We start from the raw sequence: 12,330 nt of genomic DNA, 5'->3' as shown, positions 1-12,330 counted from the left end.
ATCACTTCCCTACTCCTGCTGGCCACACTGTTGCTGATACAGGCCAGGATGCCGTTGGCCTTCTTGGCCGCCTGGGCACACTGCCGGCTCATGTTCAGCCGGCTGTCGACCCGCGCCCCCAGGTCCTTTTCTGCCAGGCAGCTTTCCAGCCACTCTTCCCCAAGTCTGTAGCGTTGCATGGATTGCTGTGACCCAAGTGCAGGATCCGGCACTTGGCCTTGTTGAACCTCATACAGTTGGCCTCAGCCCATCGATCCAGCCTGTCCAGGTCCCTCTGCAGAGCCTTCCTACCCTCGAGCAGATCAACACTGCCGCCCAACTTGGTGTCGTCTGCAAACTTACTGAGGGTGCACTCGATCCCCTCGAAGGAAAGGAAGGAAAAAAAGAGATGACTGCAGTTATGTCTTTTTCTTTAGTTTAATTTTTGTCTACTGCTAATATTAATCTTTTTTTTCCATCACATTTAGATTTCACTGTTTTCAAACTGGTAATTGTCCCTGTTTCAGGAAGGAAGTCTGTACAGATAATTTGTTAGATTTTCTACTTCTGGTTGCAGTTTTGTGCTCTGTCAAAGCACATTTGTGGAAATGTTACTAATTGTTATTAAGACCAAATCAGTATATAGCTGTGTTAATTTGATGATTTAATATTAATTTAGTTGCCCACTGAGCTAGCTTTTGTAAAAAAAACTTTGCAAAATTTAAACACTTGAGTTTATGAAAGATGAAAGAAGAATTCAAATTCAAAATTTTAATTTATAAACCTTACTGTAAATATTTCGAAGTCTATAAAACAAAGATTTTATTTTTATATTCCAGTATATCTCTAGGAGCCTTTCAGTACTTCTGTATACTTTCTTGATTTTCCTAATAATGTCCCGTAATTTTAAAATCTGCTTAGAGGTCAAGGCAGCTCTTTCTTTTGCCCTAGCGTTAATGCTTGTGCAACAAGAACTAGTTAAGATTTCTTTATTATGCATGAAGAAATACCTTTCATATCATTATATGATTTATAATTATCATACAAAGGCAATGTACTGTAATAGTTCCACATTTAAAAATACGGAAAGTAATAGTTCCACATTTAAAACTGTGGAAAGTCACTTTATATGTTTAATCTATAGTAAAAATAATTTCTGTGAATCTTAGGTTGACTCTCTAATTACTTTTATACGTTTTACTGTAAGAGTCTTAATGAGAAATGCATTGAGCTCCATTATTGACTTGCTTAGGTTCCTGGCAAAGAAATACTGTTTATTGCTTAGTTAGTACAATTAATAGAGATCTAAGATTTAATTTGCAAGTCCTGTAATTATCTATAGTAATAGCAAAATAAAAGCCCACCCCTGTACACTGCCACTTCTTGAAGCTAGATAATTACCACAAATGGTGTGAAGTATATGAATTTTCTTATTTTTCTTGTCTCTTGAGCCTGTTATGAATGTGTCAGCAATATCTTAATAAAACAGCAATAGCACCTGCCAGCTGATATGCACCTGTCAGCTTCTTCTTTGCTTTATATTAGTTTATTTCATCTTATGTCCAGGAATTGAGTTCTGTATTTTAAGCACTGTTTTAATGATTGTATAAAAAGGTAATTTTTTTCATCCTCATTTGCGGTTTTTTTTAATGTTGCAGCTCTTCTCTTGGACAAGTCATACCTGTAATTTGGGCTCTTGAAAAGTCCATCTGTCTTTTGTAAAAGCTTTTAGAGCTGAGAATCTGAGATGTTTAAATAGAATAGTACTCAAGGCTGCACATAATAGCTTATTGCTGAGGGAATTTTTTTAGCCGAATGTGAGCAAAAACCTACAGCATAAAGTAAGAGCCCATTTGAAACCTGCAGATGCTTTTACGTTTACTTCTGCAGCATATCTTGCTATTCATATACTTCTTTGAAAATGAAAGTAGCAGTAAAGAAAATAGGGATTAGATATTGCGGAATTGATCACGCTCAAAACCTTTAAATGTGTGTCTTTATGAGAAATTGTAAAGGTCTTTGGATACAATTGCACTTAAAAGAATAGATCAGTGCAGCGCCTTACTATCTAATGTATTCTATTTGTAAAAAAGTAAATAGCAGTAGAATTAGATTGTTGCATTAATTTCCTGCTGCTAATGGATGAAGGAAGACTTGTAAAACGAAGGTGCATTGTATGATTTGGCTGGAAGGCACAAAGGGTAAAACTAGGAATACGGATGAAGGGTTATCCAAACAAGAATGGCAGCTGTTCTGAATCACAGAAGAAAATGTAAGCTTTTCCAGCCTCACAATATCTCCCTAATCCTTGATGAAAATGTTATGAAAACAAAGGGGCAATAAGACAGGATTAATAAGTGGAATTTTAATAACATCGAGGGTCAGAAGACGGTTACATTCTTTTAAGGATCAGCTGTCATTCCAGAAATCTTATTTGTTAAGTATGCTAGAATATAGTAAATTGCATTTGGCATTGTTTAATGACTTGCACTAAATTCACCTTCTGTCTTTTATTAATGTAGTTGAAAAATATTAAAATGAGGCATTTTTAGGGGCATTAGTTCCTCCTCTGTGCTCATTGGCTTTTCCAGTTATAGATCTTCACAGGGGCTTTTGAATACTTTTAGGCAATATGCATGTATTCAAACTCCTGTGATCTGCGCCTTCCTTAATTACTAAAACACGCTCATGTGTCATTAATAATAGAAATAAACCAGGACATGAAAATTGATGACTCTACATAGGGCTCAGATATTTGTACTGTAAAAAGATATGAGATGTCGTGATGTCAGAGAGCAAGTAGTTTTTGGTGCTAAGTAGCGTCTTTAGTATGCAGGATACTATGCAAACAGGGAGTAATAATCCCCCTAATAAGTGCATGTGGAAGGTAGGTGTGCTAAGGGCAGATAAGGGAAGCAGAGAGAAAGCTCCTAAAGGCAGTGTCAGTGGAAACGCTGGGATCCGATCTCCAGAATTCCCGGTTGCTGATGCCATGTCCAGACCCCACTGCTCCCTCTGGGACCGGTGGTGCCCTTTTCAAGTTTTATTTAACTTTGGAGTTTTACTCTGCTCTTAGGACTTCAAGTTGAATATATATGTGCACGCTGTATTTACATGAAAATGATATTCAGTTTTATTAGAAGCTTTATATATGTGGATCAAAGCAAGCTCAGATGAAAATAGGAGCATACAGCCAAAACAAATAGTTTTAGAAATTCACCCTTTTTGAAGAAAGTGTCACAGGATACATTTTGTTCGGCAAGATGAAGCCGGTCATCTTTAACTAACGTGAGCTGTGTTAACAGATGTTGCTAGAGAAAATTCTCACTTAGTAAAACCACATTTTTCTGGCCTTCAGAGACAGGGCTGACTAGCAGTGAGCCAGAAGCTCCTGTGTGGCCTTGGGAAAGTCATTTATGATCTGATTATGAAAGGTGTTGAAACGCTGTAAGTTCAGTTGAGTCACTCAGAGACGTTTCCAGACTTAGGTGGTTCTTACTCAGCTACGTGTTGTGCTGCTGTAAGTGCTAGAAATGTATATTGGCCTTGTCTGTTTTATCTTTCTATCATGTGGAGATAATTTTTTCCCTATTTTGTGGGAGTGAATGCGAGGACTAATAGTTATTTTTGAGTTCGGGCTCTGATTCATCAGAGCTTTTAAGCATATGCTTCAAAACGTTGCTAAATTGTACAGACATCTCTGAAATAGTTGCAGTAATTAAATGTAAAACATTATGAGCCTGAGCCAGAAACATTAAAGTCAAAAGGCACTTGACATTGACTTTATTCGTATAAGCTCTGATCCTGCTCTCACTTAAGTATTATATGCTTGTCACATGCACATATCTTATTATTTGTAAATCTGCCACTACTAGACTGAGTTTCTTCTAGGCTGCCGGGTAATGCAGATAGTGATTTTCATCCTTTTAGTACTTGATGCCTTTGGACACTTTTCCTTACCTCTCTTCACTGTTGTGCCTAATACCCGGGCGTTTCTTGATCAAAGATGCTTCTATAAATTATAGTACACGGCATACATAAACGTGTGCATGTTACAGAATTTGAAAGTGTAAGTTGGTTTCTGCAGAAATTCACTATTTGCCTGTTTCTCACTAGGTATGAGATGTGTATTATACTTAGCCCTTAAAGTAGAAAATAATTCTTTTGAAACATGTTACTGAACAGTAACATGTATATATACAATATTTTGAATGGCAATTAGTCTATTTAGAGATCTCAGTGACAGAAAATTCAGCTTTTTTTATCTTGAAGTACAACAACAATCAAAGGGGGGATTTTGAGGGGTCTTTTTCCTATAGGATAGATAACAATAGTGCAAAATACTCATTTTTTCAGTATTTTATGCTTTTGGTTTCTTTTTGTGCCAGCTGAAGTAGAAATCTAAATTCTTTGGGCTTGCCTTCGGGCTCTTTTTAATACTCTTCCCTTTTCCAGGAGTCAGATGATCTTTGTGTGAATTTCCTTTCATATTGTTTATTAGCAATAAGCAATCTTGCAATTTTTTTTTATTTTTTGTTGTTTTCAACACGCGTTGTGGCCATGGTGACACATTGCAAGCCTAGGGTTTAGCCTGCACACCAAATTTTGCCTGCGTTCTTGCATTCATGATTCTGCTGACACATGACCAGCATTAATAAATCTATCTTCAGCATGCTTCTGATGAAGCATAGTGAAATGCCGATCACTGCTCGCTGAAGACCTGACTCACTCAGCCAAGGTCTTGCAAGAAACCTGCGGAAGAGACTGAAATTCAGTCCAGTCACCCCCATTTCTGATTTAGTGGTGGAGCCGTTGTGGCGAATACTTGCTCTGTAGGGAAGTAACGAGTAAAAATATGTTTGTCTGTCATAGCCAGGTTAAAACCAGGAGATGCTGTGAAAAATTTACAAGCAATTTCACATATAGAGAGAAATTTTAATGCAAAGGCTTTAAATGAAGAAGTTTAAAGCTCTGTGGGCTTCAGGCAGGACAGATTCTATTTATGCTTTACTAAAAACATTTTGTCATGAAGAAAAATCTGATAATTTGCTATCAGCAGAATATATTTGTTTGTCATGCAGAGAAAGGAACTGGTTTATTCTCCCTCAAATTATTCCTGTGTTGGGGCTGTACATTCTGATAGTATATGTATAGTTCACCAGATATGTATATCTTTCATTAAAGCTCATAAGTGAAATTCTTGATACTTTTTAACTAGAATTGCTCAATGCAGTAAAACAAATCCATCGTGTGTGTGTAACTGACTACTTGCAGTGCTTTATTTAAAAATGTGCACTTTATCTTTGGTAGAAGTCACGTGCTAAATAAATGCTTTTCTCTGCAGAGTGAAAGGTTGCGTGATCTTGATAAATGTTCGCATGATTTTTTTCCCTTCCTACAGCACTCTTAGTCCAGATGTTGATCCAGTGCTTGCCTTCCAGCGAGAGGGTTTTGGACGCCAGAGCATGTCAGAAAAGCGTACAAAGCAATTTTCAGATGCCAGTCAGTTGGAGTTTGTTAAAACACGAAAATCCAAAAGCATGGATCTAGGTAGTGAGTGATATTTTTTCAATTGTTTTATTTGAACCTGATTTTCATGTTGTAAGTATATAGATTTTGTAATTCCAAACACATTGTTTATGTGCAGTATTACTGCACGTAATGTCTACTGATGGGAAGTAAAGTATTCTTAACGTGAGTGGCCAAGTGACCTGTGTATTGTTTGTACCACTTGTAAATGTCCATACATTTAAATATTGTAGCCCTCTGGATACATGGTTATACATAAACATTAAAAGTATTTATTAAAATGGAGGTGAAAAGTGCATTTACCAATCCATATAGAATAACTGCATAAAACTGTACCACGCTGTGGTTCTGGGTAGACAGGATTATTCTCAGTTCATGATTATAATGCAATTAGCCTTAAAGATCCTTCGTAGCCTCTCATTTTGTAGATGGATTTTGATTAAGATATTAAAGATGCGAGTATTTTTTTTTAAGAGTTCATTCAGAAATAGAAAATGGGGCTAGTCTGACATCTGTTTGAGACCCAAGTTTTAATATTTATATCAGAAGCCCTGTAAAATAGCAGCAGCTAAGACAGACAATCGACTATAATAATTTTAACTGATAAAACAACTGAGAATAAGTAATCGCTAACAAGCCCATCTGTTTTTCTGCCATTGAATTTAGATTCTGAAGTGCAGACTCTAGTAACCTTAAACAGTGAGTTTTGATTGTTTAAACACACAAAATTCCCTACTCAGAAAAATAAAATATAAGACGGTTCGCTCCTTTACAATAATTGTGAATATCTTAACTACAATCCCTAATTCACCAACTTCCTCAGGGGACAGTAAGGTTGGTGGTATTGACTTGTCTTGACTAGTTGTGATGTGCTAACGTGTAAATAACATATTGTACCTGCCTGTGATATGAACATGACTGACATTGCATGAAGGTTACTAGTTTGCTGCCATTTCTACCCAGAATGTTTGCTTACTGTTGCAGTTTATTTGCATGAAGTATGACATTGCTAAGGTTCCCTAACTTGGAAAAACAATATGCAAAACAGAAGGAATGTTGGATGCATGTGGGGCATGGGCACTAACTGGGCTAACCGTTATACATTTACCTTTTAACAGTAGCTGACGAGACTAAGCTCAGTACAATGGATGACCAGAAAACAGGTAAGAATTGACAGTAAGGCTGTTGCTATAGAAACCTTGGTCAAAGCAGCTTACCACAATTACAGAACTGCCAGTCAAATTGCATGAAAACATGAATATTCCAGTACTTGCATGGCTGCTTTCTGTTGTTGTGAATAATCAAGTCGTTTGGAAAAAGAAAATTCTCTATGGAGATAAGTATCTAGGGTAGTCTGTTCAACCAGGTCATACATGTGACTGTAGGTAGACACCTGTTTCTACACTTTGAACTCATAAATATTCACAGTTGTTTGGATTTTTTGTCCTTTCAAAAAAATCTTGGAAAATCTCCTAGCTTCAAACTCTAAGGCACGGAGAGATGATGTAGAGGAGTCGAAGGTTTGGCTATTACAGTGCTAACACAGTGCTTGGAAATAATTATTTTAATTAGAAAACTGCTACCTTTGCCTTAAGTGGTCATCAGATACATGTTGTGAGTTGAGCTGAAGATTATTAGTGCAAGTTGATTTGCCTTTGGAGCTGAAACCCAAGCATCGTAACAGAACAAAAGAATATGTAAATAGAATCTTTTCCACATACCATCGATTGTAACGTTTCACACAATGATAATGAGAAATAGCTTTCAAAGCATATTTTTTATTAGTAATTAAAATAATGCACCAACTGCAATTATGAACCTTTATGATTTATTAATATGTTAGCTTTTGACCTTTGGCATGCTATTTTAATGAGGCTAGATCCAGAGGACATCATAACATTACTTAGCTCTAATTAGGAACAATTCACCTTTTTAACCTGAAAATATTATTTATTTTAGCATGATTTGGGGAGTAGGACATTCCATACAGAATTTACAATTAATAATTCACAACTGCATCTCTGTTTAACCACACTTTACAACATGAGTAAGAATACTGAAAAGCTGTAAGTAACCAAGTGACAAAATTGTAATTTTTATTTAAACAGCTAAAACTTCTAGCTCTTAAAATGTTGCAGAATATGGCCACAGACTTGCAGCTTTACGAATTGAGAATGAGTACACAAAATTAAAATGTATGAATGTTTTGAAGCATTAAAGCCATCACAGTGTGAATGTATGAATTGTGTTAATGGTTGTGGTAAGAATCAGTGCTTAGGAACTGCCTTCACCCCTGAGCATTATTCCCATAAAAAGGAGTAACAGATCAAACTCAAAATTATTGTAAATTATGTTTCATTTTCTTATTAGGCTGCCTATTTGAATGGGATGTGATTAGAATGGTGTAAAACCTGTGTGTTTTAGTAAAATATGATGCTTAGGTTTTAAAAGTGTGTAGTGTTTTTAGTGGTATCAATACAGGGTGGTATTAATAGAGTGTAGTTTTTCTCTATGTGTAACACCTGGATTAAATTCCAAAAAGGAGACAAGTCAGACAACTTGGGTGAAAGAGCATGACCGTAACCATCTGGACTAAGCAGTTACATATTTTGTAACACAGTAAGCTCAGTGGCTGGAAAAAAGGAAAAACACCTTTCACTGTACTTTTATTTTATTTATCTTGCGTGCTTTTAACCAGGTTTTGTATATAAACACTGGATTTCTCCCATTACTGAAGATGGATGTGGTTGTTAAACAAACCACTTACTGTAGTTTGGCTTAAAAATCATCTGGTTCTAAGAAAAAAATCGCTTCAAATGTGTGGTGAACTATGTTTTAATGAACTGTAGAAGCCAGAAAACTTTAGCATATATTTACTTTAGAAAAAATAAAAACAAACTCTGTTACAGTCAAAGTTGGACCTAATAGTATTGGCTGAAAAGGAGAGTATAGAACTTACCAGCCCTAGTTACTATAATAGATTTTTAATTATTTTTCTTTCTATAGTTCACTTGAAGTGCCTAATCCTTGCAGTGTTTACAGTTCATCCTAGAGGTTAGAAGTATATTCAGTAGCAATTGAGCATGTCTCATTTATTGAGTCCCAGGCATACTATAGTTCTAGGTGATTATTTTTCCATGTACACATTGTGAAAATGAAAAAGAAAGGAAAAAAAATCAAAAAACATTTATTTAAATTTTGTTTGTTCATTTATTTTTACACAATGGTTTTTAAACTTTCATTAAATGGAACTAAAACTAAACTATTTTTGATGCAGTTGCTTGCTCTATTCCTCTCCTGCTCTCCCCAGCCAAAATGTTAGTCTTTGAGTGTATGATTGAACTAGAAATAGAAGAATTTATCAAACCTAATAGAGCAGATGTTAGTAAATAAACTCACTGCTAATGTCCTTTAAGAAAGTGTTTAGAAAGTAGACTTTGTGCCTTTGCAAAACTGGTTTAATCAAATTGAGGGAATTTTTTGGCTTCAATTGCTGATAGCATTTAACCTGAGAGTTAATAAAAATAATGTTTCAGAAAGAAATAAAACTGTCATTTTAAATCATTTAAAAGAAAGTGCTGATGGAAAAAAAATACTTCATAATCTTTAAAATTAGTCACTGAAGGAAACATCATATATCCTTTGACACCATGCTTTTTGCCTTTGCAAATCGCCCAGGCGGATTTGTGGCACTGTATAAATACTTAACATAAGATAAGTGGAAGCACAATGAGTTGTTAAACAGCGTCAGGACAAGGGAAAAACAAAGGGCTTGGAGCAGGGAGCAACATGTAGGCTTCATGTGATCTATGTGTATTAAATGTCTTGTTGGATCTGTACGTGCTGTGAAGTTATGTGGTGGGGGCCGTCTGTGCCGTGAGAGAGCAGATGCACACACTGCCAGCACAGTCATGCATGAGCAGAGGGTGGTTGCATGGCCTAGAGGGCAAGGCTTGGCCGTTGTCCCCAAGGGCTGGCCAGCTGGGGACATAGGGAGTGGTGATGCATGTGTGGTGGGCAGCGGCTGTGCTTGGCGGGGTGGTGTGAGCATCCTACAAAGCCCTTGAGAGATGGATAGGGGTGCGTGGCACGTAGAGTAGAGCCGTACGGCTGAGCGTGTACGCGGAGCGTGCGGGGAGGCTGCGCACGTGGTGGCAGTCACAGTAGAAGGACTGCTGTGGTATGGAGGGATGAATCTACCTCAAAGGCTGTTAATAAAATTGTTGGAAAGGAAAATTTTGATAAACTTCAAATTTTAAAAACGATAAAAGAATCCCTTTTATCCCTCAGTCATATAAAGATGCTTTAGGTAGATGTGTCTTTTTCTCTTCTTTTTTTCTACTTTAAATTCTGGTGTCAAAATAGAAGTAGAACTCGTTCTGAGCAGATAACATTTCTGATGATTACCACCAGCGCTGTAAAGGCTGGAAGAAAATGCTGACATTTTTGTATTTAGAAAACAAGGTTTTGATGTGACTCATAAATTTTAAACAGAATCAATTTTAAAGAAAGTTTGCTGTTTCTCACCGGATTATGGGTAAACAACTCACTTCCTGGCTGGTGAATTCTAGTAGTAAATTCTGAACTCACTCAATTTACAGGGAGGCTTAACTATATATTTTGAAAATAGTAAGACTTGCTATGAAGTGGCCATAGAAGATAGCGAAGGTATTAAAATATACATAGCTTTATGATCACAGTGCTTAAATTGCTTGCGAAAGGACATTTCCCTCTTTCAAGTCCTGCAACCTGTCCACATTTGTGTTCATGGCCACCCAAGTTCAAGAAATATTCCTATCATTTCTGTAATTCATTATTAGTTTTACAGTACTCAAGGAACATTAGGTCATAATCCATCTAGCTTTTCCTTTGGGAAAGCACAGCTTACATAAATACAGTTCTCACAAAGATCTGTATTGGGTGGCAGGAAATGGAATTTTTTTAACGTCCTTTATGAACATAAATGGGCACATAAATGCCTTCTTTATAATTACTGTTTACAAAAAGAGCCACTCAGTAATTAGGAAAAGATACATGAGCATTTCATTTCAAGGTTGCAAAGCAGAATCTGGAATAAGGAAGTTTACAGTAAGTTGCCATGTAAGAGGATACCCTTTCCTTTTGTATATGAAATTGAATCTGTCAAACAGCTGGTTTATATATGATTGTCCCATTTCCTCTTTTTTTCCTTCAAAATGTTGCATTCATTTTTCCTGCCTCATGGACTGTTTTTAACAAAATAAAATTTCATTTCTTGTGTACTGCAGGCATTAGTGGAGGAATAGCAGATTTTGGCATATGCTAGAAAGTGGATAGTTTTATAGGGCACTGTCTAAATTGGAGTTCTTTTACTTGGTAAAGAGAGTGTTATGTAAAAATACTTGCCTTAGACTTCAGCCCATGTTCAGAAGTTTGGTGAACCTGGACTGCAGTTTGTTTGCACAGCTGGGAAGCCATCAAACCCCCCTTGTCCCAGCCGGCTGCTCTTGTTCATCCCAGCAGCTGCGCTGTGCCCCCAGCCATCCTCATGACCCTCGGCCCTCCAACAAGTACGGGTGTGAGTGAGGGTGACTTCTTCTAGGAGATGTGAGTTCATCAAGATAAAATTTCTCATTTGTTGGGGTGTGTTTATTTCTGGCTGAGGGTCCAAGCAGCAGGACTCCAGACCTCTGGGCAAACCAAACTGCAGGAGTTGTGTAGACCTGTGAGAGAGAATTTTTGTTTCGTTTCTATTTACAAGTTCATCTTATCAGTAGGGCAGCTGAAGGGGAATACTTTGACAGCTGCTGTTTGAATTTATTTGATCTGAGGGATTTCAGTTTAACTTAATTGCTCAGACTTCTAGCTGAATAGAAAATGAAAGCGTTTGCTGCCTTGCTCCATCTCATACCAAGTTAACAAACGACATGGAGACTCGCCATGCTGTTATTCTGCATCCCTTCTGTAGGTCCAGCAACCGTCTTCCTCCCCACCCAATACCGAATAGTGAAAGAAGCTGGTTTTGGTAGTGTAGTAGTAGTTTTCCACAATGTAAGCTAACTTCACATACCTTTGTTCAAGAACGGTGACAGATCCTGTCTCTCTTCTCCCTCCTAATATCTTCCAGAATAGGGATCGACTCCAGAGCTTTGTAGTATTCTGAGGTAAATACTTAAAAAAGATATTTTTCCTTTATTGCATTATTCACACCAGGCCTTGCTTACAAATGTATTGTTCATTGGTTTGGTATTGCTGAGGGTTCAGTTCTTGGCTCTGTCTCTCAGTGCTGGCTGGCTTTGAAAGCTACCTTTCTGTGCCTCTGTCAGATGAGGATAGTGATATCAACAGAGTAACAACCCACTACCTGGGACTGCCATGGTGCCACAAGAGTCTTCTCTGTTCTGCTCCCTTTGGGTAGAGAAAAAGTGAGGTTTCCATACTCTAGGTGAGGGCTCTGGTCTCATAACTTCAGGAAATGTGGCGATGATGATGTCCCACCTCATCTTGCTCTCCAGCCCCAAATCCTATGGAAAATCTGGCCAAGACTATACTGCACTTTTGAATAAAATCACTTCAAATAAATACAGTGATTTTTTTTTCCCCTGAAAGATTTCTCGCAGTTTTAACTATAATATGAGATCTAATTGTGCAATCGTCAGCTGATTTGCACTGTGAATATGTGTATCTAAAAACAGAGGGTAGACATTTAGTCCACAAACTTGAGAAGAAAAGTCCGGAGAGGGAAAAGGTTTTGCAGAATGCTGTCTGGGGCTTTCTTGGCACACCTCTGGACGTGCTGCAGCGATAAGAACTGCCCTCAGCCCCAGCTGTAATGCTGCCCAA

General features: G+C 37.4%; 1 protein-coding gene across 1 annotated transcript in view; it reads left to right on the top strand.

Moving 5' to 3' along the window:
• The window catches only part of PARD3 (par-3 family cell polarity regulator), a 412,448-nt gene that overhangs the window by 250,837 nt on the left and 149,281 nt on the right, over positions 1–12,330 (top strand). Inside the window, exons 17-18 of the mRNA XM_009325558.1 lie at positions 5,381–5,529; positions 6,627–6,671. Of these exons, the coding sequence (XP_009323833.1) occupies positions 5,381–5,529; positions 6,627–6,671 (194 nt within the window). The remainder of the gene's footprint in view (positions 1–5,380; positions 5,530–6,626; positions 6,672–12,330) is intronic.

This window comes from Pygoscelis adeliae, unplaced genomic scaffold, assembly GCF_000699105.1.
Source record: "Pygoscelis adeliae isolate BGI_AS28 unplaced genomic scaffold, ASM69910v1 Scaffold175, whole genome shotgun sequence".
NCBI classification, from domain to species: Eukaryota; Metazoa; Chordata; class Aves; order Sphenisciformes; family Spheniscidae; genus Pygoscelis; species Pygoscelis adeliae.
The sequence above is the reverse complement of the archived record's forward strand: the minus strand, read 5'-3'. Positions and strand labels throughout refer to the sequence as shown.